The sequence below is a fragment of the Stegostoma tigrinum genome, chromosome 14 (assembly GCF_030684315.1).
Source record: "Stegostoma tigrinum isolate sSteTig4 chromosome 14, sSteTig4.hap1, whole genome shotgun sequence".
Classification (NCBI taxonomy): domain Eukaryota; kingdom Metazoa; phylum Chordata; class Chondrichthyes; order Orectolobiformes; family Stegostomatidae; genus Stegostoma; species Stegostoma tigrinum.
The window spans coordinates 52,039,814-52,064,320 of NC_081367.1; the positions used below are offsets into that span (position 1 = coordinate 52,039,814).

Sequence of the window (24,507 nt, forward strand, 5' to 3'; positions counted from 1 at the left end):
TAAAAGAACATGTTCTCCTCAATTCGGTGTTTTTATTTGATCACAGCCTTGTGGAGTATTCAACGACTCATAGAGTCATACAGCATGGAAACACACCCTTCAGTCCAACTTGTCCATGCTGACCAGGGTTTCCGAAACTGAACTAGTTCCATTTCCTTGTGTTTGGCCCATTTCCCACTAATCCTTTCCTATCATTGTACATGTTCAAATGTCTTCTGAATGTTGTAATTACAGCTGCCTCTACCACATCCTCTGGCAGCTCATTCCATATATGCTCCACCCTCTGTATGAAAAGGTAGCATTTCAGGTCCCTTTTAAATCTCTCCCTTCTCACTCTGAAAACATGTACAAACAGATTCAAGAACAGCTTCTTCCCTGCTGTTGTCAGACATTTGAATGGCCATCTCATATACTCATTCTGATCTCATTCTCTCTCTCTCACTCTCTCTCTTTCTCTCTCTGCACGTTCTCTGTTGCTGTAACCCCCTGTATTCTGCACTCTGTTCTGCTACCCTAATGCACGGTTTATGGTACAATCTACCTGTACAGCAAGTGAAACAAAACTTTTCACTGTACCTCAGTACATGTGAAAAAGTTAAAACAATCAATTACATATGCCCTCCAGTTCCACAGGAATATGTAGAATCATCCACATGAAATTGTGGATTTCTGTATTTAGAAGCATACATATGGACTCCAGAATTTGCTCTCGATGAATGTATAATTTGAAACCATCAGATGCAGACCCTTAAAAAAAATTGCCTTTAAAAATCCAGGTTTACAATAAGGGATAAAGGTGACATTTTCAGGAGGGCACCCTCGTGGTGTGCCACAGGAATCAATGCTGGGGCCACAATTGGTTACCAGTTATTACTGACTTGGATGAGGAAAGTGAATGAACTATTGCAAAGTTTGAGGTTGACACTAAAATAGGTGGGAAGGCAAGTGGTGAGGATATACAAGTTAAGCAAGTGGGCAAAAACTTGGCAGATGCAATATAATGTGAAAAAATGTGAAGTTATACAATTTGACAGGAAGAGTAGAGGAGCTGAATATTAATTTAAATAGAGAAAGACTCCAGAAAACTACAGAACAAAGGGATTTGAGAGTCTTCATCCACAAATCACACACAGCTAGCTTACAAGTTTGGTAGATCACAAGGAAGGCAAATGGAAGGTTTGCCTTTATTTCAAAGGGAATGGAGTATAAAAATACAGAGTATTTGTTAAAACTATACAAGGCACTTGACAGACCATAGCTGGAATACTCTCTCAAATAGGACAGCCCCAAACGTTGATACTTAACTTGAACCTCCCCACCCTGCAAGCTGAATCTGACCTGCAACTGTAACCTTAAAATAGTTCCCAGTCATTACGCCAGCCACACTGCAACCTAGTCAGAACCCTTAACTTCTGAATATAATCCTAACTCTAAATTTTCACCCAAATTCCAAGACCACCCCAAGCCAAAATATGACGCTAAATTAATCTCAAATCTGTAAAATTATCATCTTAATCATAATTAGAGAAGCTAACTTTGCACTCCTTAAGAAAAGAAGGTTGAGAGGTGGTTCTATACATGTCTTCAAAATTATGTGTTGTAGACAGAGTAGATGGAGAGAAACTGCTCCAATTTGCAGAAAGGTCAAGAACCAAAAGGATGAAAATTTACGGTGATTGGCAAAAATAAGATGATTTGAGGAAACAATATCTCTGTTCAGTTATCTCCCCATAATTTTGCATTTTTCTCTGCTTCAAATTTTTACATAAAATCTTCTGTGTCCTGGTTATTTAAAACAGAAGGCCAACTTGAAGAGTATTCTTAGGATAATGGTCATAAAAGGCTTTCAAATATAACAGTATCCTGCATCTCCCAGGAACAAACAGCAGATTATTGGCAGGCACCATAAAATAGTTGTTGGATGCCTGGATAATGTGGCAAATGGGGACATAAATCTTAAAACAAGACCCTGGCAGAGGCTCTAAGATCAGCGTTGGCAATAGCATTTTTCAACATTCCACTAAACAGGAGATGGAGAAGAATTAAATTCCAAACTGCACAAATGAATAATGCACTAGGAAATTAATAGAGTAACAATTTTGCAGCTAGGAGATGGTCTTATTGGAGGAGACAGTGACCTGCCCATTTGATAAGCATGCATGACCCAGCAGACCAATGGACCAAACTCAGTATTGTTCTCTTCATTAGCTTGGCAACAGTAAAAACTGATTTTTCTAAGCTTTAGCCAAAACTGCAAAATCATGCATTACAAAGATTGGCAAGCAAAAAAAAAGGATATTTTGTGAAAGGCTCCTGCAGCGCTTTAAATATGCCCTCACAATCCTGAATGAAACCATTCATGGGCAAAAGCAATTGCATTCTGGAGGTGAATAGAAACAGGTAATTATGTCTATCCTCTCAAGATTCAGTATGGTTCTATGAGAATCACTAAGGAACATCATAAACTATGTGTGGCCACAAAACTAATTGCAATGCTGGCATAACTGGCGTAGGCTGATGAAATACAATGTGAGTAAATGTGAGGTTTTGCACTTTGGAAAAAAGAACATAAGCATGGACTATTTTCTAAACTGTGAGAAAATTCGCAAATCAGAAGTGCAAAGGGATCTGGGAGTGTTGGTCCAGGATTCTCTAAAGGTTAAGTTGCAGGTAGAGTCTGTAATTAAGAAAGCGAATGTAATGTTGTCGTTTATCTCAGGACGGTTGGAATATAAAAGCAGCGATGTGCTTCTGAGGCTCTATAAGGCTCTAGTTAGACCCCATTTAGAATACTGTGTTCAATTTTGGGCCCCACACCTCAGGAAGGACATACTAGCCCTGGAGCATGTCGAGTGGAAATTCACACGGATGATCCCTGGAATGGTAGGTTTAACGTATGATGAATGGCTAAGGATCCTGGGATTGTACTCATTAGAGTTTAAAAAGTTGAGGGGAGATCTAATATAAACTTACAAGATAATGTATGGTTTAGAAGGGGTGGACGCTGGGAAGTTGTTTCCGTTAGGCGGGGAGACCAGGACCCGTGGGCACAGCCTTAAAATTAGAGGGGGTAAATTTAAAACTGAAATGAGACGACATTTCTTCAGCCAGAGAGTGGTGGACTTGTGGAATTCATTGCCACAGAGTGCAGTGGAGGCCGAGACGTTGGATGCCTTCAAGGCAGAGATCGACAAATTCTTGATCTCAAAAGGAATCAAGGGCTATGGGGAGAGTGCAGGGAAGTGGAGTTGAAATGCCCATCAGCCATGATTTAAATGGCGGTGTGGACTTGATGGGCTGAATGGCCTTACTTCCACTCCTTTGCCTTATGGTCTTATGGTCTTATGGTACATGGATGTTGTATTCATCATGTATTGGAGGCAAAGAAAGAGGGAATGATCCAATATATTGGTTTTGTTTGAAAACTTGCAAGATAAGAATTTAATTTTAAAAATTATGTAGTATCATAACTTCAGAATGACACAAGAAAAACCAATGAAGATCTTTTGAAGTGGGAGAGATAGTAGGAACTGCCGATGCTGGAGAATCTGAGATAACACCGTGTGAGGCTGGACGAACACAGCAGGCCAAGCAGCATCAGAGGAGCAGGAAGGCTTAACGTTTCGGGTCGGGACCCTTCTTGTTTTAATAAGAAATTTCTGAAGAAGGGTCCCGACCCGAAACGTCAAGCTTTCCTGCTCCCCTGATGCTGCTTGGCCTGCTGTGTTCATCCAGCCTCCCACCGTGCTTTGTGAGATCTTTTGAAGTGTTCAGATTGCTATAATTTACGAAAGAAAGCAGCTAATTTAAAAACAAGCTTGCACAGCCATGTGTTAGTTACCAGATCATATTTTTAGTGATGTTGAAAGATAAACATTGATCACAGCCATGGTCACAATCTTTAAAATCGCCCAAATGGGTCTTGTGGGTGCACATGAGAGAGGAGTGAGAAAAGAGACCAAGCCGCAATTTAACATGTAGAAGGCAGCAATTCTAATGGTGTAACTCTCCCTGCAGTGTCCGGCTGAATCTTTACCCTCAAGGTCCTGGTAACAGACTCCGAAGTGTCTGTGGGACCAACTGAGTTCCTGCAGGGATAGGGGAAGGAGCAGGGGATAGTTGTTGTGGGTGCTGGGGGAAGGTGGGCGTGTTTGGAGGTAGGAGGCGAGGCCAGAGCCCGCATGCTGCCTGTTCCTGCACAAACTTGCGGCGTGTGTCTGCTTCCAGCAGAGAGTGTGACAGCGGCGGGTTGTGCAGTAACAGGAAGGTGCAGCTTGCATTGCTGTCAGTGTATCTTCTCGCTGCGATGTCGAGCGGGCTCTGGATGTTGCTGCCCGGGTTGCTCTGCTCCGTTTTGCCGGTGGGCAGCGGGCGGCGGCTGGGGAGCAGCCCCGCGGCGCCGAGTGTCTCCCGGGCCAGGTGCACCTCGCGCTGCCTCGCGCTGCACATCGCACACCTGAGCGCGAGCTTCAGGAGCCTGCAGGTAAGGGGGATCCACTGAGAGTGCGGCACGGGGCAGGGGATCCACTGAGAGTGCGGCACGGGGCAGGGGATCCACTGAGAGTGGGGGTAAGGGGAGTTTACTGAGTGTTGAGCATGGGATATCCACTGAGAGTGGGGTAAGGGGAGAGATCCACTGAGTGGGACATGGGAGTGAGATCTACTGAGAGTGGGGCATGAGGGGAGAGATCCACTGAGAAGAGTGTACATGGAATTAGATCCTATTGGGGCATGGGAAATGCCAGATCCTGCCAAGACTGGGGCATTGGGCCAGATCTCAGCGAGATAGGGTCATGGAGGGGGCGATGGGTGTTTTTTCTTGGAAAGAGGGATGACAGGAGATTTGGTACAAGTTTTCAAAATCATGACAGGCCTGGACAGAGTAAATAACAAGGAATTGTGCCCACTCAAAAATTGGGTGAGGAATCAGGTGCACAGATTTAATGTGTTCTGCAAACAGAAAACAAATGTGATGTGAGAAGAAATGTGCAGGGTTACAGGGAAAAGGCAGGAAATTGTCAACAAATCAAAATGCACAGAAAGCTAAATACCTTAATGGGCCAAATGGCCTTCTTCTGTACCATGGCTATTCTGTACTTGCATGAAATTCTCAATGAGGGAGAAGATCCCACCCAGACTGGATGTGGAGACGGTGTGTATCCTACTGAGACTTCGCTATGCAGAATGGAGACTACCTGAGACTGACAGTGATGGGTAATGGCTCCCCCCTGATTCCCAATTCCACCCCCTGATAATGGGGCGAATAGAAGGATGAACCGTAAACATGAATAGGGAAATACCTGAAATAGGAGTGGAAGACTCTAGAAATTGGGCACAGCAGTGTTTCAGTCATCCTACCTATGTAAACACAGAGTTAGTCAGAGGCACCAGGTGGGTCCAGTCCCTACAGGTGACCACTTAGGACAGATTTTAGTCTCTGAGTTAATACAGCCAATTTGAAACATGTGCATTTTCAGAGAAACTTCCAAACATCAATGAGCATTATCTTAATATTTGAATTTATGTTCATTGTCAAAAGGTTTTCTTGTAATATTGTACAAGTTTTATTTCTTAAGGAAGAAAAGATCTGGTGAAATTTCTAGTTGATACCTTTAAGCCAGAATTCCTTTAATGTTAACACATGGTACCCCATATTTGTAGCAACCTGTGTAGCTTTTATCTTCAATAACTTTCCTAGTTATTATTGTGCAGCTAATTCAATGCTTTTGAAATCTAGTCATCCATTTAAGATTAATATGAAGATAAAAGTTTTTCATAGCCCATTCATTTTTCAGCACCTGCTTGACTTTTAACAGCTGCTGACATTCAAGTATAGTACTGATACTTATGACTGGGGTTCCCGGTGATACCGAATTTTCACCTCAAGTCTAGTATCAAGTTTGTCCAATAGATTTCAAAAGCATCTGAAAATTTAAGTAGGATGAATGTTTGTTTTTGTACACCCAGCGGACTATGCTTGAGTAGGAAAGAACGTGCATTTATCTAACATTTTTCATTTCTTGAGGGTATCCCAAAGTGCTTTACAGAAAGTAGTTGGTTTGAAGTGTAGTCACAAGTGAGAATAAGAAAAATGGCTGTTTAGACACTGTTGCTTGAAGAATGCATATTGGCCAGGATACTGGAAAATCTTAACCATAGTTCTTAAAGTTTGGACATTTGGACATTTCATATTCACTTGAGCATTCAAATAGAATAAATTCCTTACAGTATGGAAACAGGCCATTTGACCCATCAAGTCTGCTCCAGCCCTCTGAACAGCATCCCACCAAGGCACCCAGTACCTTACCCCTGTATTTCCCAAGGCTAATCCACCTAGCTTGCACATCCTTGGACACTATGGGCAATTTAACATGACCAGTCCCCCTAACCTGCATATCTTTGGATTTTGGAAGGAAACTCACCCAGGTCCCTGGTGCTTTGAGGCAGCCGTGCTAATCACTGAGACACTGTGATTCTCTATAAGCATCAGCTTAAGCTTATATAGGAAATACATCAGTTTTGATAATGCAACAATCAACTCTAAAGCACTGCCTGTTGAAGTGTTTGCATAGATTATGTCTCTCTATCCTCAAATGGTATTTGAATTAGATCTTTCTGGTAGAGATAGGAGTACAAGGGGCCTTGAATCCAAAGACAGATGGATGAGACTCAAAAAGGCTGACATGGGTCTGCAGACTGATACTCAACAAATCTATTCTAAATGCTCCCAAACAATAGAACACCCCCTCATAATGTTGGTGACCTTGTTTCCACATACCTGGGTAATACGGTGTTAAAAACCCTATTTTTCTACTAGGTCCAGCTCCTGCTCGCACAAAATCAGAAACTGCTGGATAACACTCAGCAGTTCTGGCAGCATCTGTGGTGAGAAGGCAGAGTCAATAATTTGGGTCCAGTGACCTTACTTCAGCTACTGCTCAATGCTTCCATATAAAAGAGATAACATGGTGTGAAGCTGGATGGACACAGCAGGCCAAGCAGCATCAGAGGAGCAGGAAAGCTTGACGTTTTGGGTCGGGTCCCTTCTTCAGAAAAGACCTTCCTGCTCCTCTGATGCTGCTTGGCCTGCTGTGTTCATTCAGCTTCACACCGTGTTATCTCAAATTCTCCAGCATCGGCAGTTCCTATTATCTCTTCCATATAAAAGGTCACTTTCTTAACTCCTCACTTTCTGGCACTTTCACAGAAGTCAACCTTCCGTCCATGGACTCCATTTGTATGGCTCGTTGCCATCGAAGCGCTGCCAACATCATCAAAAAGCTATCGCACCCCGGTAATGCTCTCCTAGAGCAATTTCCATCAAGCAGAAGATACAGAAGCTTGAACACATGCACCAGCAGGTTCAGGAACAGCTTCTTCCTGCCAGTATTAGACTGAAGAGTGGACTCTCTAACTTCAAATAATGCTAATCTTGTTGATCTTGCCTAGTGTATACCCTGTGTGACATAACCTGCACACCTTTGACTAAATTTTTTCTTCACCCTATGATCTGTGTATCCTTGCTTACTATGACCTGCAAGTGCTACTCAGAAACAATGCTTCTCTCTGTTCTTAGGTATACGTGACAATAAGTAAATCAAACCAAATCACTGCTCAACACATTGCAATCATCCACCCAATGTACTAACAAGATCTGAAGGCCCTACAACCAAAACCACTTTTTAGTGTTTTTTTTTTCAGGAAATAGAACTATCTTCTATATGTGTCCAGACATCTGACATCCTGTCCCAGTTTCCAGACTTTGAGATCTCTCCAAGTACAATCATATCGATGGCGTTCCTCCCAAACCTTGGGACCATGCCTGTAATTGCACTCCTCAGAAGCTCCATCTCCAGTGTTGCCAGATCTTAGAAATCTTCAATCATGTACCTCATGAATCTCACACAACATGATGAGACAACTCAAGCACCCCCTACACCGTACCAATTTCTGCATATCTGCCATCCTGGTACTAACACCTCAAGACCACAGCAAGAACCCCAAAATTTCACTTGCGTCACAAGTATTAAATGCCTCAATCTCTAATTTGCTAATTGTTGCCTATCACCTTCCTTTGTATCTCAAGCTTTGTAAATGATAACAGATAAAAATGAAAGGGCCAATTTTCCACAGTTATGCAGTCGGCAGGGAGTGGTGCCCACACAGTACACATTGCGGGCATAAAGATTGTGATACTACTTGTATCAGTGTTAAATGAGTAGAAAAATATGGGCTGTGCATTTGCAACATGAGAGCATAGAATTAGCCCTTAAAGAAACATATCATAATAATAGTCAAGGCTACTGACATTGCTTCCGTGGAAAACTCAACTGAATCCTACAATTTAATCTGCCAAAATACTATTTTAAGATCGCAGAATACCATGACATCAAAACAAAATTTGACAGACTCCATTACTATAAACCAGTGGCACTAATAACCCACTGTATTTTACATGGCTCAACATCCTGGAATTCACCAGTAACAACTTCTTTTTCTGTCCAGTTTCTTGACTATGTGGTTGTTCATGAGGTCAATAATGGTCGTCTTCATGAATGTACAATTGTATGGTTGAGTGAAATATCATCCTGTATTTGACCGCATATTCTTGTTCAAGAGATAAATTTTCAATTTAGTGAAGCCTTCTGTGCTGCCATGATTCCTGTTGGAGCCATGATATTTCAAATAAATTTGTTTATAAACATTTCTCAAATACCTGCTCATTTTTAAACATGGATAATGAGCACTGCTTTAAAAATAATATGGTTGTTGGACCATTTGTCAATTTGTACAGAAAAAAGGCGCATGCACAAGAATAATAGAAATACAGTGCTGTGAGTTTCTATCAGTTAGCTTACCAGTGAAATTCTGAAATTGTTTTGTAAAACTTGACAAGTAAGGATCCATCAGGAGAAACCTGAATAAATTCATACATGTAGGTGAAAGGATGAAAGCAAAAGTGGGCACTCTAAACTGGGTCAGCTTTTTTAAAATTGTTAATTGTACTCTGAGAAAGTTTGCTGAAATGTACTAATGTTGATAATGGAATGTTAGGAGATCATTTGATTATAATAATGCTAGAGCTTCTTGTTAAATTTCACAGTGTTGTTTGAAATTTATTGCAGTTTAGATTGAAATAAGCTGGAACATGTGTTAGTCAAACAATGCATCACAAATAGTATTCGAAGCATGGTTTAAATACTACCCTCCAGAGTATGTTTGTATGCCATGATAGGGTTGATTTAACAAATCTGTAAAAGAGCATTGAGCTTTTTATATCATGTGTACATGTCGAGAATCAGACAGGGAGGTTAGTGTACCCCAGAGAAGTTTCTGTCCATTAATTTTAGTTCTGCAGGGTCAAATAAGCAACAGAACTTGATTCTTGATAGGCTCTCCTGAGGCACAAAATACATTGCTGGGAGCAGGGAGCTATAAAATCTACCGTTGCATTTCTAGAATTTAATCCACAACTACATTTTCACTTTAGAAAGGTAGAAATAAAGTTATTTAGAACATGACCAATCGGACAGAATGGTTTTTGTAGTGGAAGTACAATTAAACAAGGTGACTGTAAAAAGTGTCAACCAGCAGTATGATCCTAGAAAGCAGAAGTGACAGAAGTAGCTGTTTTTGATACTTGTGCCTGAACTTTGTATGTGGAGCAGATTTGAATACAGATAATGGTGCATTTTATAAACATTAGGTTTTATTTTCTGTATGTCATTGATAATGTTTGAAAGGCGTATACATGTCATTCACTAGCATGCTTTATATAAATAAACTAAAATTGACTTATTTATACAAAAAGACTATTTATGTGAATATGCCATCACAATATTTTAATAATCTGAAGGCCCAATATTAGCATGGAAAAAGATAGTGGTGTCTGCTTGAGGTGAACACTACTTCTCACTGATCTAGTGACTGATCCCCTCAGAACAGATAGGAAGAGGTCAGTGGGTGGCAGTGTAATTTCAGGTGACAGGAAACCATTGGGTGGACCAAGGGAAAGACCATCAGTGCACCATCAAGTTGTAGGAAGTTGGTTTTGGCAAAATCACAACAGCTTTTTTGCTCAGGCACTGGTTAAAATAACAGTCCAAGTGTATCAGCAAAATTCTATTTTGTTATGTTCTGATATTTAAAGAAGAACCCCCTTCATCTGGGTGCCCCTGAGGACTGTTTGTGTTGTGCTGTTATAGGAAGGATGTTGTTAAATGAGAAAGGGTGCAGATAAAGATTCCAAGAATGCTGCTGGTACTGTAAGGCTTGAGTTATTAGGAGAGGCTAATGTTTCTCCCTGCAGCGTTGGCAGCTGAGGGTGACCTTATAAACGTTTATGAAATCATGAGGGGTTCGGGTGAGGTGACTAGCCAAGGTCTTTTTTCAAGAGTAGGGGAATCCAAAACTAGAGAGCATAGGTTTAAGATGAGAGGGGAAAGATTTAAAATGGACCCTAGGGACAACTTTTTCACACAGAGGAAATGGTAGATGCTGTTACAGCTACAGCATTTTAAAGACGTTTGGATAGCTACATGAATAGGAAACGTTTACAGGGCTATGGACCAAGCAGGCAAATGGGACCAGTTAAGTGTGGGATACCTGGTCAGCAAAGATGAATTGGACCATTGGGTCTGTTTCTATGCTGTATGACTCTATTACTCTATCACTCTATGTTCAGGAGAACAAGTTGGGAACAAAGCAGTTTGCGACTGATAGGTTTCTCAGCCAATTTTTGCTAGCCACTGGGTAGGCAGCCTTAAAATCACACCTTTAATTGAGTAATCACACCTTTAATTGAGTAATCACACCTTTAATTGAGTCATCACACCTTTAATTGAGTTATCTATCTGAGAAAATAATCTCACTCTTGATTTTTACTCAAACTTTAGTAGTCTGTCATTTTGAAAGTAAATCTAGATTTTTACAATCTTCCTACAGCAATTTACAAATAATTTCATGGTTTATAGCAATGTTTGTCATTTTTAGAAGTTAGTCAGATATGGAACTGTTTCAGAGTTCTTTTGATTGGACGACTGTACGTTAAAGAAATGTGGCAGAAGGAAACCATAAAAACTATAAAGGCCTGAAATTCCGTTGAGCCAGTTGATAAAGGAGACCTTTACAAATGATGGTGGAGCTCAGATGCAAAAGTCCCACCTCTATTCCTGGCAGATTCCATTTTTGCTGGTCAGGAGAATGGACAGGAATGAGAAGCATGGAATGAAATTCAAACTCAGTGGGGTGATTTGATTGCTAAATGAAGATACGCTGCATTTTCATTGTTCTCGCTGTCTTAACTCACAGCATGGGAGCCTTGCATTTACGAAAGATGAATAAACATGGATTTATGGTCTGTTAAGTGTCTCAATTTAATTGATTTTCTAGCCCTTTAAATTTGGGTTAAAAATGTCTGTCCCTTTCACTTAGAACATACAAAACTGTTGGAGTGCATCAGTTGACAGTCCATCTATTGTTGCAATTAAAGCAGACTCAATTGTTTAGTTTATTGAGCATAAAATAAATACTTGGTTACATTTCAAAACTTCTAGAACTGCCTATCTCAATAGGGGACAGTTTTAAGAGGTTACTAAATGTTTAGTTGTCTTTGATGTGCTCAGTAAAACAGATGTTTGCTTGTTTTTGTAATAGATTGACCACATGAGCCAATTTACATTTTTGAATGGGTTTCATAAATTAGTGTTTTTTCCAGTACAATGTGTGTTAGAGTTAGAACTCCAATAGATTCTTGGCCCTAAACCCCACCTCTTCCTCCGTTACATTGATGAGTGTATCAGCACCACCTCGTGCTCCCAAGAGGAGCTCGAACATTTCATTCACTTCTCCAACACCTTCCGCCCCAACCTCAAGTTCACCTGGACCATCTCCAACACATCCCTCGCCTTCCTGGACCTCTCTGTCTCAACTCAGGCAACCACCTAGGAACCAATATCCATTTCAAGCCCACCGATTCCCACAGCTACCCAGAATACACCTTGTCCCACCCGCCTTCCTGCAAAAATTCCATCCCCTATTCCCAATTCCTTCGTCTCCACCACATCTGCTCCCAGGGTGAAGCATTCCACTCCCAGAGGTCCTCATTTTTCAAGGACCGCAACTCCACCCCCCCCTCCCAACCACCCCTGCAGTGGTCGAGATTGCCCTCGACCGTGTCTCCTGCATTTTCCGCAACTCATCCCTCACACCCTGTCCCCACAATAACCGCCAAACGAGAATCTCCATCATCCTCACATACCACCCCACCAACCTCCGGATACAACGCATCAACCTCCAACACTTCCACCATCTACAATCCGACCACACCACCAAAGACATTTTTTGATCCCCACCCTTGTCAGCCTTCCAGTGAGACCACTCTCTCTGTGACTCCCTTGTCCACTCCACACTCCCCTCCAACCCCACCACACCTGGCACTTTACCCTGCAACCACAGGAAGTGCTACACCTGCCCCCACACCTCCTCCCTCACCCCCATCCCAGGCCCAGAGATGACTTTCTACATCAAGCAGATGTTCAGCTGCACATCTGCCAATGTGGTATGCTGCATCCGCTGTTCCCGTTGTGGCTCCCTCTACATTGGGGAAACCAAGCGGAGGCTTGGGGTCTGCTTTGCAGAACATCTACACTCGGTTCACAATGAACAACTGCCCCTCCCAGTCGCGAACCATTTCAACTCACCCTCGCATTCCTTAGACGACATGTCCATCTTGGGCCTCCTCCAGTGTCACAATGATGCCACCTGAAGGTTGCAGGAACAGCAACTTATATTCCACTTGGGAACCCTGCAGCCCAATGGTATCAACGTGGATTTCACCAGCTTCAAAATCTCCCCTTTCCCCACTGCATCCAAAAACCAGCCCAGCTCATCCCTGCATGCCTGACCTGTTCTTCCTCTCACCTATCCCTTCCTTCCACCTCAAGCCGCACCTCCATTTCCTACCTACTAACCTCATCCCACCCCCTTGATCTGTCCATCCTCCCCAGACTGGCCTATACCCTCCCTACCTCCCCACCTACGCTCACCTCTACAGGATCTATCCCCGCCCCTTTAACTTGTCTGTCTCCTCCCCACCTATCTTCCCCTCTATCCATCTTCGATCCACCTCCCCCTCTCTCCCTATTTATTTCAGAACCCTCTCCCCATCCCCCTTTTCTGATGATGGGCCAAGGCCCGAAACATCAGCTTTTGTGCTCCTAAGATGCTGCTGTGCCTGCTGTGTTCATCCAGCTCCACACTTTGTCATCTTAGATTCTTGGGAGTTTATTTTCATCTTCAATAGCTAATGAGGTCTGTCCATTGTGGATATTGGATGAGTGGTTATGGAGGAAACATGGGAGGCACAGAAGGGGCATAATGAGTGTCAGGGCATAGAAGGGCCATGAAGAATATGAAATAGCATGGACCTGGCATGGTCTATATGAAAATGCATTAGCAGTATTGAAAGATGCAAGCACTTTGGCGGCATTGTGGCTCAGTGGTTAGCACTGCTGACTCACAGCGCCGGAAGCCAGGTCCGATCCCACACTTAGGCAATTGTCTGTGTTGAGTTTGTATATTCTCCTTGTGTCCGTGTGGGTTTCCTGCAGATGCTGCAGCTTCCTCCTGCAGTCCAAAGATGTACAGGCTAGATGAATTAGCCATGGGAATGCAGGTTACAGGGAAATAGTAGGGAGGTGGGTCTAGTTTGAATGCTGTTTGGAATGTTGATGTAGGATTAATGGGCTGAATGGCCTGCTTCCAAACTGTAGGATTCTATGATTCAGTATAAGGGAGTTTGGAAGTGAAAATCAGAGCTAATTTATCAGTGCATCTTAGAGCTTACCCATGAGTTCGTAGAATCCTTAGTGTGGAAACAAGCCATTTGGCCCCACTAGTCCACACTGACCCTCCAAAGAGCATCCGTCCCAGACCCACCCCCTACCCTAATCCTTTAACCCTGCATTTCCAATAACCTACACATCCCTGAACACTATGGGCAATATAGCATGGCCAATCCAACTAATTTGCACATCTTTGGATTGTGGGAGGAAATGAGAATTCCTGGCAGTAACCCATGCAGTCACAGGAAGAATGTGCACACACCATGCAGACAGTTGCCCAAGGGTGGAATCAAACCCAGGTCCCTGGCACTGTGAGGCAGCAGTGTTAACCACTGAGCCAATGTGCCGCTCCTCATGATGAGAAATTTGACAACCGTATTAAAAAAAAGAGAAAGCTAGGTTGCAAGAGCAGCTGTTCTTTCTTTCAAAGTAAATTTTCAAATGGCAGTTTCTTCCATGAACATTTCAAAACTTATCGTTCTTATTATAAATTCAGTTATCTTAGTACTCAGTCCGTACTGAATGACTGAGCATGGAGCATGGAAGATATGAGGGCAATATAGATTCAGCAAGGGCCTAATTTGAAATACCTCATTTTGATTTACTGTCACTGGATTAAAATCCTGGACGTCCAGTCCTGACAGCATTAGGGGTATTTCTGCACTCCTGGGATTGCAGCAGTTCAAAAAGGCAGCTCACCACCATTTCTGCAGGGAAATTGGGAATGAGCAACAATTGTTGGCTTAGTCAGATTCTATAACAATTTTTTTAAAAATCATCTTTAATACAACCGGGCTGAGGTCCCAAAGAACTGACCATGTCAGCACTTGCAAGCCTCTATGTCAGAGCCAGCAGGTTCATCTAAGTCCAGATCTCACCTTCCCAGAGTGAAAAATACCACACGCACAGGGTGATCATGCAGGGACACATCTGCCTAGTCAGAAGGTATCCTGATTCAAAATTCCCACCCCATTAATGAAATCCCAACCCTGAGTCCAGTTAATTTAACTTTTCAGCTTCCTTGTTAATTATTTCAGGTTTATTCATATTTGATATTTTCTTCGAATATGTACTATTTTCAACATGTCTGTACAAAATGGCACCTGCCATTGTTCGGCTTACCTATATATTTTGATGACGTTGTCCAGTAATTTTTGATCTGCCTGCTCCAGTTTAAAGGCTAACTGTACTTTAGTATCATCCTTAACTTCAACCACTTTCGATTGAATTCCTGAGTCTGAATTTTATGAAAGTTAGAAATTGTAATGGTCTTAAAGTTTATCTGTGAGCCCAGGCTCAGTAAAGTACTGTAGTCCTGCTGGACCATAGGATTGTTGTTCCATTTATAGAGAAACAGATGGTTATTTAATGTGTAGATTACCTGAACAACGGAGAATGTGAGATATAGAATCCTTCATGGTAACCTCAGCTTGTATAGGAATCAAACACTTGCTACTAACATCACTCTGAAGGGGCTGTTCTGGTGCAATGATAGTCCTTTATTCATTCATGGGATTAGGACATTGCTGGTTAGGCAGCGTTTAATGCCCATCCCTAATTGCCCAGAAGGCAGTTAAGAGTCCATCACATTGTTGTTGGACTGGAGTCACGTGTAGGCCAGACCAGGTAAGGATGACAGTTTCCTTCCCTAAAGAACATTAGTGAACCCGAAGGGGCTTTCCAACAATCGACAATGGATTCATGATTATCATTACACCCCTGATTCCAGATATTCATTGAATTCAAATTCCACCACCATCTGCCGTGGCAGGATTCGAACCTGGATCCCCAGAACATTAACTGGGTCTCTGGATTAACAGTCCAGTGATAATACCACTAGGCCATCACCTCCCCTTAGTGTCCCTGCCTTTGAGCCAGGAGGCCTGTGTTCAAGCCCCTTCTGCTCCAGTGGTGTGTCATAACATCTCTAAACAGGTTGATTGGGTAAAATATATTGGCATCACTCTGCATTGCAAACTAGCTAACCAACCCCACACTCTGCCCTAACAAGTACACATTATTCTCCATCTTCAATCAATCCTTTTTTGTTCATACCATACCATACCGTGAATTCCTATAGCTTTGATTTTAACCAGTCATCTTTTGTTTAAAACTTTGTCAGATTTTTGTTTTCTTGAGCTGTTATTTTAAAGAATTCAAGTTGGTTATTCAATCAAAATTATTTCTGTATTCATATTGATCGCTGTTAATTATTATTAAGCATATGTACTTTCACGTTTACACAGACAATTGATGGCTCTTTTTATATGGGATTAAATTAAGATTATTTTGTGTGTAATTAACTGCATCTCATTTTGTTAAAACATGAGCACCACAGTGATCTCTTTCTAATTTATTGGTGCTTCCTTATGTTCAATAGCTCCATCATAATGATTGTCAATGCCTCACAAATCTTCTCAGTAGACACCTTTAACATACCAGGATAAATATTGCCTATCCCTAGGGATTTATTGTGTTTGAACCTTTTAAGGCTGACTAAAACTTCAACCTCAGGAGAAATAGAGCAGTGGATTGATTCGATTTAGTGTGGTACTGAACATTAAAAACCAGATGCTTTCTGCATTATATATTAGCATTTGTAATTCTATATGGCACAAGTAAGAAAAAAGAGGTTTATCCCACGAAGTCTGTGCAGAGAAGGAATGGGGAAATAATTTGGCCCCTTGAGGATCCACATTTAGATTAGCCATGTGTTTGTGCGAGAGGGCTAAACATCTCAGTCGCCTAGCATGTGGTTTAGATATCACAGGCTTATGAGGATGATTCATGTTTTGCTTGAGGTGGAATGAAACAAAGAACTGCAGATGTCTGAAAGTGAAAAAAAATAGCAAGCACAGGAGAAACTCAGCAGGGCTGGCAGTGCCTGTGGAGAGAAAAATAGAGTTACCATTTCATGTCAAGTGAGATGTGGGGCCTAATCGAAAAACAGAATCCTTTGGAGGCTGGAGTCTGAAATTAAGAGAGAAAATGGTGGAAATTCTCTGATAGCATCTGTGGAGTGTGAATCAGAGTTAATTTTATGGAACTGAAAAAAATTAAAAATGAGCAAGACGTGGGTGGCAGAAGGATAGAAGGAAGATCTGTCATAGATATGAATGATAGGTAGGATAGATAGAATGAAGCTAATCTTCCAGGTCAAAAGGGATGATGATGGGATAGAAAGATATGCCTGCAGCAGGTGTGATGTTAAGCAAAAATGAGAAATGCCGTAATATGCAAGGGAAACAAAACGGATGCCAAGATTATATTTTGAAATTAATCAGCTCAATGTTAAGTCCAAAAGACTGTAAATTGAAAGGGGAGGTGCTGATCCTCAATCTTGCCCCTGAGCTTCTCTAGACCAGTGCAATAGGTTTGGGATAGAGATGTCAACACAAAAACAAGGTGGGAAAGTAAAGTGATAGGCAGTAAGAAACCTGGAGTCGTTCTTGTGGACCGAATAGATGTGTTTCACAAAGTAATCAGACAATCTGCATAGGGTCTCGCCATTGCAGACGATACCGTCTCCTCACACAAAACCTGAGATTGGAAGGAAATGGCAAGCCACCACTGACAAAGACTATCAAGAGAAATTGCCATGGTGAAGCAGCAGCAAACCAGAAGGCCAATGACCTGTCTTTGAACAGAACATGCATGATGACATGAAGAATGTGTTTGTAAGAATACTTAATACGGTCAGAAAGGTATAATGTCCAAGTCAGTCACTGAGTAATCCACCATTTCAATATCAAATTGTAAGGATTCAATTCAGATTGTATGTTAATATGCATTCCTTACAAGGGGACCTTCAGCAGTGTGACACCACAGGATTTTGAACCAAACAAAAGTTGCTGACAAAGCTCAGTAGGTCTGGCAGTATCTGTGAAGAAAAATCAGAGTTAATATTTCGCATCAGAACTCTGAGGAAGGGTCACTGGACCCAAAATGTTAACTCTCATTTTTTTCTCCACTGATGCTGCCAGATCAGTTGATGAGCTTTTCCAGCAACTTCTGCTTTTATTCCTGATTTATGGCATCCACAGTTCTTTTGGTTTTTACCACAGGATTTTGGATTGTCTGGGACTAGGTATATCACATTCCATGAACACAATGTCTCATGAATTCCATATTCAGCACTTTTTGCTTCTCTAAATGCATTAACTTACCTCTATTCCTTTAATGGAAGCAAAGACAGAGAGTCCTGGCCAAATGTTTCAGAAAGCACATAGACAATATGTGTGTCATGCTTCTACATTACCTTCCCAGAAATGGGGAGTTGCCTGCCTCCAGGAGACCCATGCAACTGAGGATGGCACCGGGCACCACAGGCAGAAGGGCCAATTGAAGTGTCTAAGATTGTGGACTCCGAGCAGTCCCATTGAGAGAGGTGGCCCCTGTATTTTGTTGGGGCATTATTGCAAGGTCACTGTCAGATAGAGGTGGCCTTTGAACACTGAAAACTGCTAAAGATAACTGTGCCCTCACCTGCCAGGCCAACGGGATGGAGGAGAAGTCCATACCTGAATGCAGCCCTGGCTTTGGCCCATGATCATTGTGTCTAGTTGAGAAAATGGACAGATTTACAGAGGACATTAATGATCAAAACCTCCTTCTAGAGAGCTAACTAGCTTCAGACATGGTTGAGTCTGAGGCACTCCAGCAGGAAAGTCCTGCCTGCACTGAAACTGAATTGGCTCCTCAAGTAAAGTAATTAGCCACTCACCTTAATGAAATGACTGTCAAACATATCTCTTCAACCAATTAAAAGTAAATTGATGGTGATGAAGAGAAATGCCATGAGTTGCAGATTGCTGCAAATGATGGCAAATCTGTGTTACTCCCACATTTACCTTGCAAAAATCAGCACATTACTTTGAAAAATAAAGAATAATGAAGAGAAGCCATCATGCCTATATCAGCCAAAGAAGAGATAGGAAACTGGTCTTGGCTTCCAATTTTTGATCCATACTCTTGTAGGTTAAGAATCTCAAGTGCATATCGTGTTTTTTTTTAAATACAGTGAGAGTTTCTGCCTCTATCACCACTTCAGGCATTGTATTCTACATCACTGTCACCTGATGTTTGGAAAAAAAGCTTCACTTTTCTCCAAGCCTTCTAACTAAGTCTACCCATAAAATTCTAAGTTTGAAACTCTTTGAATTCTTCAACTTTAAGGAACTTCTGCAGAACGTTCATGATGTGTGGAAATTACCCGTCGGAATTTTCAAATTCCCAGCCAATTCCCTCAGCATCAGCTGCATCAGGATTCCTGCATGATCCTAACACACGACACTGCTATATACTTCCCCAGCAATTACCTCGGGGACATTATAAACATCATATTTCTGTTTTGTTTCAGATTAAATCTGTTGACGCAGAAAATCTGTTCAGATTCTTCAATTGATCAGAGGGGTCCAGAGAAGCTTCACAAGAATGATTCTGGGAATGAAGGGCTTGTCAGATGAGGAGCAGTTGAGGACACTCGGCCTATATGCAATGGAGTTTAGAAGAATGAGATGGGGGGCGATCTCATTGAAACATACAGAATACTAAGAGGCCTGGATACAGTAGACATGGAGAAGATGTTTCCACGAGTAGCAGAGAAGGTTACGGGGAAAATGCAGGAGAATGGGGTTGCGAAACATATCAGCCATGATTGAATGCGAAGCAGACTCGTTGGCCAAACAGCCTTAATCAGCTCCTATATCTTATGGCCACAATGTGAACACTGATGACACTCATTGTGCACTTTCTGTGAAATTCGCTCGTGGAAGCCAGCAGAGGGAAGCTTTACTAAGTATCAAGTAGATGCAAATTTTTGCTGTCTTCAGTCATAAATTCAAACTGCATTCCTGAGGTGTGAGAAGGTTAAAGACATCAGATTAAAAAGATAGTATAGCTTACCCCTTTGTAACTCACAGGGGAACTGATTGTCTCTTGGTGTAGAAAAACAGAACAAAATATCAGAGTTTTTATTTGTACACATATTAGATTGAGCCCAGGCGGATGTCAGGAATATGGGTAAAATTACAGGTCTTATTTCTTTGCTCCAAACCAGGAATGCGCTGCTTGGTTACTTTTTCATAGAATATTTGTGTATTATTTTAATAAGAAACTCCTGAAATGTATGCTTTTATTTAGTGTTTATCTAATACTTATTGCAGAACTAAGCATTTTGATAGTCCTTTCAAAAGTGCCAGAATTATTTTAGTCCATGAGAAAACAGATACAGTGATGGTACATATCACAGTGATTAGCATTAAGTGTGGAGGCTTTGAATGGTGGGAATTTGGTACTGGGATTGGACGGCTCCTCTTCATGTATTCCTCTAATTCATCATTGGTTGTTGATTCACCCGTTGTCTAGAACAAGTGACCCATGGCAACAACTGGCCAGAAGGTTCACTTGTAATAAACTATGAGCTACTTCAGAAGCAGGTGATAATGTGCGGGTGCAATCTGAGTCACCATGCAGGTAAAAGTGTTTTCATAACCTTTAGATCTTGTTTATGCAATGTATCAGCCAAGTTTATTCTCCTGTGCTAAAGAAAGAGCTGTGTAAATCAGGAGGAAAGTTATGCCTGTCTCTATTTTAGCAGAAGTGTTAGCATTAAATATACCTTGCAGTATGTGGGTTCATGACTGACTGTTTTTAATGTGCATGGTGCACATTGTTAATTGAAACCATGTGGAGAGAGTACTGCCTTTGACATCTCATCAATCTAAAAATATATGTGCATGTGAAGGAATCTTTAATGGCACATTTTCCAATTGGCTCAGTCCGCATCCAGATAATTTTTTAAAAAATTCTCCTTTTAATAACAAACCCTAATTCAGAAAGTCAATCTTTTCCTCCTGTTTCAATGATCATAAATGGTGATAATCAATTATTCATGTGGTGTTTCCTGGTTTCAAGAAATATCACAAATTAGACTCAAAATGCCAAATGTTCGCGAAATGTATTTCTAACAGTTATCAGTGTGTCTTGTGGACTGAACATTTCTGCTTATTACCTGACTGCAGTGCAGCAGTGGATGTGATGCTCCAGAAGTAGATTGGCTAACACTTAGTTCCTGAGAAGTGGTGGATGTGAACACAATTACAACATTTAAAAGACATTTGGATAAGTGCATGAATAGGAAAGGTTTGGAGGGATATGGGCCAAGAGCATATAGGTGGCTCTAGTTTAGTTTGGGATTATGTTCGGTGTGGACTAGTTGGACTAAAGCGTCTGTTTCTGTGCTGTATGACTCTATGCTGTATAATAGCAATCTTTTGTTTAAGAAAATGCCTCTATACACCAATTTAACTGTTCCAATCATTAAGCTTTTCTTATAATATGTCTACCTTACAGAATAATAACAGTTGACCTCTAAATAAAAATACTGAACGTATGAACAAAGAATGAGAGTAGACCACTTGGCCCCTTGAGCCTGCTCTGCCATTCAATAAAATCATGGCTGATCTGATTTTAACCTCAAAACTTTTCCCAAAACATAATTAACAGTATCATTTAGTTGTAAAATGTTATGACTCCTAGCAAAGCAGCATATTGCAGTCGGTCTTTGGCTTGGTGGTAATTCTCCTTAATCTCTGTGTTATGATTCTGCAGCACTTATTTCACTTCTAACCGTTCTGTGTATCTGAATTCTTGGATAGTTTCAACTTCCTGCTACACCTGTTGTGCTTGATTCTTGCATTTCCTATTTCCATTTTTAAACTCTCCATTCATCACCATTTGCTATTGCTATACTCTTAAGTCATTCTTCAATGTAATATACGTTAAGCTACATGCGCAGTTCACTCGTTTGTTGTCATAACTCAGCACTATCATTTTTTTCATCTTCAAGCTCTTCTGTTTGAAGAATCTGCTGCTGAGGTTTTCAATCTGATGTTGAGGATCTCCCTTTGAATGCCTCTTCTGTGAACGATACAATTTGTGCTGTTTCTCCATACATACCAACTTGCTACATTATGTCCTGCTCAGCCTTCAGTCCTTCCAGGTCACCAACTTTACTCTCTAGTTCAAACTTTTCAACTGGATTGCCGAAAGTTTGAATTACCCAAACTTTTTCACGTTAGATGTCTTTCATTTTTGTCGAGAACTCTCTCTGCCTTGACGACTTTGACAATCGTGATGTCTGACTGTAATTCATTTATTTGGCTTTATCCCTCATAATGAGTTTCTGTTAAAAGTATCCAATCTGTAGGCACTGTGATTCTGCCAATTACTTTCTTGCTTCTGAATGGATGGGACAGAGATGCAGGGTTTGCTTTTTAATGTGTGTACCATCTTCATCTATCTCTGCTGCCTCCTTCATCTCATGGTTTACTAAGATCAGCGGCACATCTTCACAAGTTCTCAACCTGAGGTTAATAAAATCATCTGTTTAAGTGATGTCGAACATACAGTTAACGCATCTTCCTTCGTCCTTCTAATCTGCGTTGTTTCAATATTACTTCTACCATATGTAGATAGGATGATATTGCTTGGTTTCAGAGAACCTCCCCCTGGGGAACCATTTTTTCAGATTTTCAATAAACGTCTTCTGTTGTAGTCTGTGCAGAATTTACTCTGTGCTTTGGCTTCAAGTTCTAGTTTATGGTTGTGGGTTTATTGCTCAGTTTCTTCCTGAACTGAATAGTTGTGTGAATTCCTTTGCACTGGGAACCAGATAGTTCATGGAGTTGTATGGTTTCCACATCTATTTTGTTCTCAAACTAATTGTCATCTTTCAGGTTATGGATGTTTTAGTTTTTTTAACCTTAATCCTTTTCTAAATCTTGTTTCTTGCATTCCAGTTGTGTTGAGAGCAAGTTGAAAAGCTTCAACTTCATATCTGCTTTTAACAATGTTTAAGTTTTGTTCGGACTCCTACACCAAGTGGTAGTTTTGTTAATTTTAGGTGAAATATCTGCTGTTGGATTAAGCTACTGTTGTGAAACCTAAATATAGAATATCTATTTTTCACAGAATATCTTTTTTTGTTTGTATCACATTTATTTTGTCTGCAATTTCCTCTCAATTTTACTAGCCAGTAAGACAGTCACCAGTACAGAAGTATTTTCCAATGCATAGTAAGAGGAGTAGGCCTTTCAGCCCCTCAAGCCTGTTCTGCCATTCAGTGAGATCATGGCTGATCTGTGGCCAAACTTCACATACCTGCCTTTGTCCCATATTCCTTAATTCTTCTGTTTAACAAAATTTAATCTGTTTCATATTTAAATTAACAACTGATTCAGCATCCACAGCTGTTTGTGGGAAACAGTCCCAAACATCTACCACCCTTTGTGTGGAGAAATGCTTCTTAACATCTCTGTTGAATGGTCTGGACCTAATTCCAAGACTGTGCCCCCAAGTACAAATTTTGAAGTGGCTGTTTTCACAGTGCAGAGGAGTGGCTAGGGTGAATCTTGCTCTAATTTCTCTCACAATTTCCTTTTCTGAAAACAGAGAAACTGTTTGGTGGCCACTAACCCTGAAGCTCTAGAAATCCTTTCCTAAACCTTTCCACTTCTCTACATCGCTGTCATGCTTCAAGATGCTGTTCAAAATAAGGCATTTTGGCCAAGCTTCAGGTCACCTGTTTTAATAGCACTTTGTGTGGTGTGTCAGCGTTATTCATTTCTTGTTCTGAGGCAGACTCTTAGTGTTCGGTTTCATAAGTAGAGACATTGAATGCCCATCTAAAGCTCTGGTTAGGATCAAACTAGAGCATTGTATCCAATCCTGGTCACCACGCATTAGGAAAAATTCAGTTTCCATATGGAAGAGATGTACAAGAATAGTTCCAGGGATGGGGGATTTCAGTTACAAGATTAGATTGGCGAAGGTAGAGCAAAAGTGATTGAGAAGAAATTCGAAACATGTGTATAAGATTATGACATGTTTAAATAAGTTAGACATGGAAAAATGATTCCTGTCAGCTCAAGGCTTTCCAAAGTGAGGTTCGAGACTCCAGTTGGGATCATAAACTGACATGTCAGAGTTGCAAGCTCCGAGGCAGCAATTACAGTCATGCAGTTTTGGCAGACCCTTAACAGCACTGCTTTAAGAAGTCACCATTTTCACAGAGATAGTAGACACTGCAGATGCTGAAGAATCTGAGATAATAAGGTACAGAGCTGGATGAACACAGCAGGCCAAGCAGCATCAGAGAAACAGGAAAGCTGACGTTTCGGGCCTTGAGTCTTCCTTCTCACAGTTCTTACTGAGAGTTTGCTAAGTTTTCAAGCCTGGAAATTTGTTTCAGCTATACATTGTTGGTTTCCTTCTCTTTTACTGGTTGCCAGTGTTTGATTTGGAGCTTTTTTTGAATTTCACAATTGATTTCGCATCTTGGCAAATCAAGTAAACAGTGTCACTCAAATGACTAAATGAGATGGACAAAAACAAAGATAAGGTGATACCAAGATCTAGCTGGGCCTATTTTTACAAAGAGTATTAAGTGTACTCCTTGAGTAAGATTACATTCATCAAGAAAATTCACAAGAATATTATAGAACATAGAAGATAAATCAGGACAGCACAGTACAGGCCCTTCGGCTTACAATGTTGTGCCGACCTATTATTCTACTCTAAGATCAAACCACCTTGCATACCTGACATTTTACTATCATCTGTGTGCCTATCCAAGAACCGCTTGAATGTCCCTAATATATCT

The 24,507-nt window shown here is 41.2% G+C and overlaps 1 protein-coding gene across 2 annotated transcripts in view; it reads left to right on the top strand.

Annotated features, from left to right (window-relative positions):
- Positions 1-4,185: 4,185 nt before the first annotated feature.
- Positions 4,186-24,507, top strand: part of anos1b (anosmin 1b) — a 153,327-nt gene continuing 133,005 nt past the window's right edge. Inside the window, exon 1 of one of the 2 annotated variants that reach the window (XM_059651149.1) lies at positions 4,186-4,483. In XM_059651149.1, coding sequence (XP_059507132.1) covers positions 4,307-4,483 — 177 coding nt within the window. In that variant the 5' untranslated portion in view covers positions 4,186-4,306. Of the gene's footprint in view, positions 4,484-20,269; positions 20,319-24,507 lie in introns of those variants that run through there. The other variant, XM_059651150.1, reaches the window with a different exon arrangement.